We start from the raw sequence: 8,000 nt of genomic DNA on the forward strand, positions 1-8,000 counted from the left end.
TTCAAACAGACAGAACTGTTTAGTTTACGTTCATTGAGGAGCTATAAAATAAATACACATTTCAAAAAAATAATATATGTAAGATTTTATGTATTATATTTTCTGTAATTTACAAAAGTCACAGTTGCCATTTGAAAATTGACATAAAATTAATTTACTAAATAAAATGACCTCATTTACAGTCCACTTTTCCATACTCACAGATTTCTCCAAGGCGCTTTTTAAAACTTATTTCCGATTTTATTTTAACTATGAACATATTTGAAATTTTCAGAAAAGGGCGTTATTTCCTGCCACGTAACAGCGCCTGCGCATTACAAGGCTAGTGATTTGGCGACGTGTACCCGGTGTGTGGAAGTGTTTAGGTTTCTTACCTCCGCCGGGGAACTGTCCGTTAGAAGATCCCCGTAAAGCCCCTAAAACACAAAGCATGGGAGCATCTCAGAGCGTGGAGATACCAGGTGGAGGCTCAGAGGGTTACCACGTCCTCCGGGTGAGTTTGAATCACCTATAGCCTGCTAGCTGTTAGCTTAGCATCCGGGTAGAAGGGAGAGAGTTTCTGGCTTGGAGTACTGATGAGAGGCCGGGGTCCGTCTCTGCGGCCTCCGTTTGGAAAACACAATATCATGTTAAGGGATTGCCGTGTGTTTTAGAGTCGTGTAAGTGTCTGGTGTGGTCTGGAGCGTTCATTTGGATGTCTCCAGGTAATCTTTAGTAGGTATTCCAGCCGGAAACTGGGCATCAGCAGGGCTGGAGGCAGCTAAAGCTCCGGAGAGGAATGACAGCTGCGTTTGAGTCTGCATCCATTATCGGACGTTGCATTCTTAGCTCCGTGGACTTTTAGTCTTTCGCCAAATGTGAAACATAACTTCGCAGTTAAAGCCGTGCACCTCAATTTAGCTCATTAAAATTGAGTTATGGACACTCTTGAGTTGGATTAGCCCAAACAGAAGGACAGCCAATAACTTGTCGCATACTTCATAAACATTCACAACAACAATTTAAGAGCTTGGCCTCTAAACGAAAGTCCCACTTGACAGACTTGTTTTTCGTCAATTTTGATCTGACAAAACTAAAGGATTTGTTCCTTTTTTTTTTTTTTTTTTTTTTTAAAGTGTGTGAGTTGCGGTTCATCCAGACTCTAAGTTTGTCCGTCATGTTCGCCACAGGTTCAGGAGAACTCACCAGGTCATCGGGCAGGACTGGAGCCTTTCTTTGACTTCATCGTCTCCATCAACAACAACAGATTGGTAAGAAGCTGAACTCATCGCGTCCTGCAGAACAAATTTTCAGTCATGATAAACTCAAAATTCAATAGGGAGATTTCTCTGTGCTATTTGCATTTGTTACAGCGTTTTACTTGTAGCTCGGTGTATTATGGTCATTTTTTTTCCTAGCTGGTTTGCTGTTGTAAATTTAAAGAAAACCGCCGTTCAAAAACAATCTGCCTCTGGCACAAAAGGCAAGTGGTCAGATTTCTTTTGAGGATGTTTTGTGCATACTTACAATCAAATTCCTCCTTCAAATATGTTTATTTGTGTGCTGCTGCTGCAGCTGAGGTGTAGCAGTAGTCTTTATTTTCATATGTCATACGCTCTTACAGGTGTTTAGTTCACATGAGCTTGCAAGACACAATAAAACGCATGCAAACACGGTGCATGTAGTTAAACTGCGTGAGTCTCAGTTACTTTCAGATGTAATAAAACGCATGGAAGCAGTCTGTGAAGAGAACCAGGACTAAGAAATGGGCGAGAAGGAGCGCTCCGCGTCAAGTCGTATTGAATGTCTTTCTCGGTAGTTTAGTTCTTTTAGTCGCGTTATGTTCACACCAATAGCACATTTATAGTTTTATACCCAATGTTACATTAAATGTTTGTCTAGTTTACCCCTTTTTTGTCTCCAAAACTTAGGATGTTCTCCCCGTGAAAGTCTCATTCACTCATTTGTCTACCTTCCTTCACCTTCGTCTCATTTCCCTCCAGAACAAAGACAACGACACCTTGAAGGACTTGCTCAAAGCCAATGTGGAGAAACCAGTAAAGATGCTGGTGTACTCGTCAAAGACCCTGGAGCTGCGGGAGACCACGGTGACTCCCAGCAACCTGTGGGGAGGCCAGGGTTTGCTCGGGGTGTCCATCCGCTTCTGCAGCTTCGAAGGGGCCAACGAGAACGTGTGGCACGTCTTGGTAGGTAGCCGCGGAAACACCCGGGTGCGTATCATCGTCCGAGCCGATGCAATCCAACAAAGTGGTCTTACTGTCTGAAACAGGAAGTGGAGCCCAACTCCCCGGCGGCCCTCGCCGGCCTGCGGCCGCACACCGACTACATTATCGGAGCCGACACTGTCATGAATGAGGTTGGCTGTCGGTTCTTAAAGTTCTCGTAGCCATTGGTTGACCTTTGCTTCTGTTTTTACGCTTCGTCTGATATCTTTGTGTTTCCATGGCCATCTTTAGTCAGAGGACCTGTTCTCTCTGATAGAGAGCCACGAGGGAAAGGGCCTGAAGCTCTACGTCTACAACACAGACACAGACAACTGCAGGGAGGTGGTCATAACGCCCAACGGTTCCTGGGGAGGCGAGGGCAGGTACAAAACACACACAAAGTCACCTCAACGTTCCACTTCCTGTTAAGATCTCAGTCTACCTTGACTTCGTTTTCCCCGATCTCTCTAGCCTTGGATGCGGGATCGGCTACGGATACCTCCACAGGATTCCCACCCGTCCTTTTGAGGAAGGGAAGAAGATCAGCTTCCCTGCAAACTCTTCTACAGAGTCGGTCAGTCCCCTGAAAGACGGATTCACAGAGGTGAGAACGGTTCTCATATGGTTCAGTTCTTACAGGCAGCAACTCAGAATAGCCACACAGCTGATTGAATATGAACGGTTTTCCAAAAGTATTCGTCCCACTTGAGCTTTTTTCTGTGACAACCAGACATTGACGTTGAATACTGTTCCAGTAAGATGGATAGAAGTTGGTGGTAATGTTCAATGTTTAAGAGATTTGAGTACTTCTGAAATGGACTGTAGCTTAAAAAAATCACCTATTTTTAGTGAACTGCAGGGAGAAAGAATACTGAAACAGACTCCAGTACTAATAAAAAAATCCGACATTTATTGTGAATTTGAGGGACATTTTCTGTTTTCCTGATGAATCTTTTCCTTAACTGTGCCCCACAAATCTGGAACAAACTGCAAAGATGCCAAAACCCCGACTTCCTTTCAGTCAAGGCTAAATTCTCACCTGTGGCCTTTGATTCATGACAACTGGAACATTGATGAATATATTTGTTGTATATTTGAGTGACGATTTCAATGATGGTATTTGACGAAATTAAATGTTTGCTTGTTTCTCAAATCTACAATGACCTGTTAGGGTCGTTATAGACGGGGCATGGGGGAGGGGGGAAGAGGACATTTCTCCCAAAAAACTCTGAATTTTGAGATTAACTTCAGGAATTTTCTAGAAAAACAAGGACATTTCTGAGTTTGAAAAGCTGAAAATTTTTGACTTTTGGAAGTCAGAAATTTTCCAATTTTAATTGAATTGGACTTTTCTTTTCATAGCAATGCTTCTGACTTTTTCTAGAAAGTTTCTGAGATCTCAAAATTTCCAAGTTTTTGATGGAAATTTATTCTCCCCCTTTTTTTTTTTCTGTCTCCAACTGCCCTAAAAAACCCATCTTACAAATGTGCTATTCAAATAAATCTGACTTTCCTCCATTTCCTGCTTAGGTCCAGCTCTCTGCTGTAACTCCTCCTTCCTCCACGCCTGTCGTCTCATCCGGCCTGTCCATCAGCTCTGCTCCGCCCACCATGCCCAGTGAGCTGCAGACGGGTATCGTCTTTGTTTTCACTTAGCCAGCTGGGTATTTGGTCCACTCTGCATTTTGGTTCCTGATATTCCGTGTTCCTCTCTTCCTCCAGGCTTGCCCACAGTCCCTCTCCTCCCCTCCACCTCCAGCTCCTCCTTCTCTCCCCTCCCTCCACTGAATCCTGCTGCCGCCGGTTTTAGCCCAGCCACAACGCTACCAGGTAAGATGATCGAAAGCAAATTTGTTTATCTGAAACACCAATTTAGAAAAAGCTCACGGTTTTCAAAGTTTCTGCACTAGGATGAGTTGGGTTTTAGGCCGTAATAAAATAGATGTATTTTGCAAAACTGATGGGGGGAAATTTTTTTTTTTTTTTTTTTTTTTTGCGCATCACACAAATCGGGTGATCAACAGCCGGATGTTACTACTGGCAAAAACCATGAAGACGACAATGACAGGAAGTAGTTTGTGTCGCTGCCAATGATTTTTAACGACTAGTCGTTGACTCGAGTGATTTTAATTTGCTTGGATGAAACATCACAATTGTGAAGTTATCTTTTTGTGATATTAACAGAATATTGACAAAGATTTATGCACATTTGTAATGTAAACCCAGCCAGTGTGAGTAACGGAGGAATGTGATGTATCCGTCTTCAGGTCTCATGCCTCTCCCAGGAGGGCTGCCTCCACTCCCCAACCTCCCCAACCTGAACCTGCCGCTCCCAGACCTCAGCGCCGTCTCCCTGGCAACCTCCAGCTCCATACCTACAGCCGCAGGAACGACAGGTGAGTTTACAGGAAAAACCAGGCTCTCTGTTTGGTCTCTCTTTTTTTTTAATTAAATTATTTTAATTCTAAACAAATCTGAACTAATTAAAGTTATTTTAAAAAATATCTTTGACAGTGCCCCCTCTGGCTCAGCTGCCCCCCCTGTCCCTACCAGGTCTGGGTCAGTTCCCTCCGCTGCTCCCCAACCCCCCTCTGCCCTTCGTGCCCCCCTCTAGCGTCGCCGCCCCCGCCGCCTCTGTCACGGTCACGGCGATGCCCGCAACCGTCCCGGCCGCCATCGCCACCACAGAGGCCGACGCCACAGAACCCTCGGCCCCCACGGATACAACACTACCACCGTCGTAATGTCGCCGCCAAGCTTTTAACGCAGCCGGTTCTTCTCTCTTTCTCCCATCTGTCTTTCTGTGGTTTTTCTATTTATTTGGCCAGGAGAGAGCAGGCAGCGAGACGCAACAATGGCCGACGCCCCAGTTAGAGCGGAGGCAAAGAGACGGGATGATGGTTCTAGATCAGTCCGACGTGTCTGTGTTGACGGATTGTCTTTCAGCAGAACTGGTAGAACTGCAGCTTGTCAAAGCTACTGTACAGAGAAGATTGCTTCACACTTCTGCAGTAAATAGTTTTTTTTGTTTGTTTTTTTTTTTTCACTTTTTCCTAACTGGTTTGCCCTTGCCAACCCCCCTTTCCTTAATATAACCATTACATGTTAATGGGGCTGGATGATGAGCAGAATTTCTTTTGACTATGAAGTGGGATGACTAACTCCTGCACTGCTGTATTAAAAAAAATCCACACAACTATAAACATGTTTATGTTGCCCTGTTTTCCAGCTCCATTCTGCAACCTTTTTATTAGTAGCTAACAAACCCCCCACACCACACCTTCAGACTGATTGAATTACTAATTCTGGAGTTTTCCAGAATCAATCTACATCATTTTGCACCACTTTATTTGTGTGTGTTTTTTTTTTTTAAATGATTAGAGTCCCTTTGTATGTCCCCACATATATGCAGAACTCTATATTACACAGTATGTCAGCAAACAAGTTGAAAGGTCATGGTTCTAGCTGCTGGGTTACCCACCCCTGAACCCTGTTTGGGTCGGTCACAGTTGCAGTACAGTCTCTGTAAAACTTTCAAGAAAACATCTACAGAATGCACGGTGCAAACAATAAAGCCAAATGAGTTTTACAAACTGTGCCTTCATCTCAATGCTCACTCTTATTGTTTTATGGTCCGTTAATGTTTAACTTTTCAAACCTAAGAAATTTGATATCGTCAAACATCAGCTGAGGAAAGTTTGACTTGGAGAGAAAAAAAAAGACAAACCAAAAGTTTTAGTGCATTCTTGTATAGCAAATGACAAGTCATTTTAAAAAGTTTCAAGTATTCATATACAGGCTTTTAAAGTTTTGCATATTTTAAATATTGCTTAAGTTTCACTTGGCTTCAGATTTGTTCTGATATTCATTCATTGGTTTTTCCCTTCAAATCCTGAACTTATTTGTTTCTTCCACGTCTTAGAACAAATTCTAATCTTAAAACTAGATTTTTGTGTGTGGTCCTAGTTATTTTATCTAACCTATTATTTTTCCTAATCAAATCTTCAAGATCTGAAAGTGGCAAAGTTAATGAGCTGTGTGCAGTGCCTCCTAGTGGTCATGAAAGGAATTGTACATTTGTTTGAAATTTATAAGATTAAAGATGATCGGCAGATCTGCTTTGGGGAAAATGTATAATTTTTTAAAAATATATGATGTGAAATTTATCATTTTAGAAAAACCACAGTTATTTTAGATTTAAAAATAAATGGAAAATGTAACACACGTGATAGAAAAACTTTCTGTATGGAATTTTAATATTTGAGGAAAATTGTGTGAACAAAGCAATTTCCAAACTGACAAAAAATGGACTGAAAAAATTTATATTACTGGTAGTTTCATGTTCTATTATGGAAATTCATTGGAGAACACCTGTATTTATCTCTACATTTAAAAACATTTATTCTTTAACGTTTTCAGCCAAAATTATTAGGAGCCACCCAAAGAGCCACAGATCCCTGATTTAGTGCGTCTGCTCCGTTTTTCTGATCAGCCGGTTGTTTGCACAGATCCAAGGTCTGCAGCAGGTTACTTCCCGTTTCTGCTCGCCTGCTTAAGATGAGGACTTGCAACAGGAACCATGCAATCAACGGTCCACAGCCGCTACATGCTAAGTCAGGAAGAATGACTGTCGAAATCAAACGATTGGATATACAAGATAGTGGAACAGAAAAGACGACTAGTTATCAGTCCATATTCAAACAGAGTAAAATGTTAATGCATCTCTTTTTTTAAATGTATTTGCCATCAACTGTGTGCATTATTTATTAGTGTACCTAGTTTAAATGTGGTTTATATTTTAAAATGGTGGTAGTAGGACAACAGTAAGCAGGTAGAGGAGCTTGATTTTTTTTCAAAGATTAGCCGTAACATAGTGACACTTAAACATGTAAAAGACATTTATACACTGCAGCTTTAAAGTTTAAGGAGAAATCATTCTATTTCTCCTTAGTCAATGAAGTAGATCACTAAATTTGATGAAACATTGAAAAGAGGCAAAAAAAGAAAAAAATTAAATCTTGTTTTTTTCCGTTTGATCCGTTCCGTAGCAGAATCCTCCATCTTGTCTGGATTTCATGCGACCGATTCTACAGCTGTCCAATCCGAGCTCATGATGCCTCTATTGTTTCACATTCTTTCATTACACCATTTAACAAACACTCCCTTTAATCTGACTGTATGATTGTGCTTTACTTAAAAGAAAAAAAATGGATCCCTTCTAACTGAATCAGAGTTGGACATGCAACATGCTTTGAGATAACAAGGGCCGGCCCAAGCTTTTTTGAGGCCCAAGTAGATTTTCATTTCAGGTTCCCCATACCAATATGTCAACATCAGATACTTTATTTCTATGCGTGTAACATATCCACTATTATTAGTGTCATATGTGATTGCCTTAAATTTTACTGGTGTTAATATAGCTGTTGATTTTAACCTTACAGGAGTAGCAAAACAAACAAAAATGCTCTAATTAGCATTTTGAAATGCCAACATATTAATTTAACTATTTGAAAGTAACATCTGAAGATACACTGAATTTACGGAAGTTTAATATCTTTTGTTTTTAAAGATTTGGTACAAATTTGCAAAACGTGCAATCACTGGAAAATAAAATCAAATGATGCTCTTGGGGGCCCCCTTGTGGTGTTGGAGCCTTAAGCAGCCACTTAACTGTTGTCATTTTTCCAAATGAAAGTTAATTGAGTTGGAAAAACTTTTTCTCCAAGTTCATATTTTTTGAGTCTGCAAATGTGTTGTGGTCGATTTCCCCTGCAAGGCCGTTAAGAGACACCACCA

General features: G+C 41.3%; 1 protein-coding gene across 2 annotated transcripts; it reads left to right on the plus strand.

Moving 5' to 3' along the window:
- The first annotated feature begins 311 nt into the window (after positions 1–311).
- Positions 312–5,288, plus strand: LOC106964169 (Golgi reassembly-stacking protein 2-like). 2 transcript variants are annotated; one of them, XM_015059507.1, is made up of 10 exons: positions 312–493; positions 1,170–1,250; positions 1,983–2,186; positions 2,270–2,356; positions 2,457–2,587; positions 2,676–2,808; positions 3,735–3,837; positions 3,927–4,034; positions 4,472–4,600; positions 4,719–5,288. In XM_015059507.1, exons 1-10 carry the CDS (start codon positions 431–433, stop codon positions 4,946–4,948), a joined length of 1,269 nt encoding a protein of 422 aa, XP_014914993.1. In that variant the 5' UTR covers positions 312–430; the 3' UTR covers positions 4,949–5,288. The 2 variants fall into 2 exon arrangements, with proteins under 2 accessions (XP_014914993.1, XP_014914994.1); XM_015059508.1 differs by having other exon boundaries at positions 3,735–3,822.
- Positions 5,289–8,000: the final 2,712 nt, after the last annotated feature.

Source organism: Poecilia latipinna, unplaced genomic scaffold, assembly GCF_001443285.1.
Source record: "Poecilia latipinna isolate Pla-1442-1.1 unplaced genomic scaffold, P_latipinna-1.0 Scaffold1631, whole genome shotgun sequence".
NCBI classification, from domain to species: domain Eukaryota; kingdom Metazoa; phylum Chordata; class Actinopteri; order Cyprinodontiformes; family Poeciliidae; genus Poecilia; species Poecilia latipinna.

What these genes read in the sequence shown, in the direction of transcription:
- LOC106964169 (XM_015059507.1), top strand. Translation starts at nt 431, where the DNA reads ATGGGAGCATCTCAGAGCGTGGAGATACCAGGTGGAGGCTCAGAGGGT. An exon ending in CCATCAACAACAACAGATTG is followed by an intron (nt 1,251 to 1,982) that starts GTAAGAAGCTGA and finishes ATTTCCCTCCAG; the next exon opens with AACAAAGACAACGACACCTT. An exon ending in TGAAAGACGGATTCACAGAG is followed by an intron (nt 2,809 to 3,734) that starts GTGAGAACGGTT and finishes TTTCCTGCTTAG; the next exon opens with GTCCAGCTCTCTGCTGTAAC.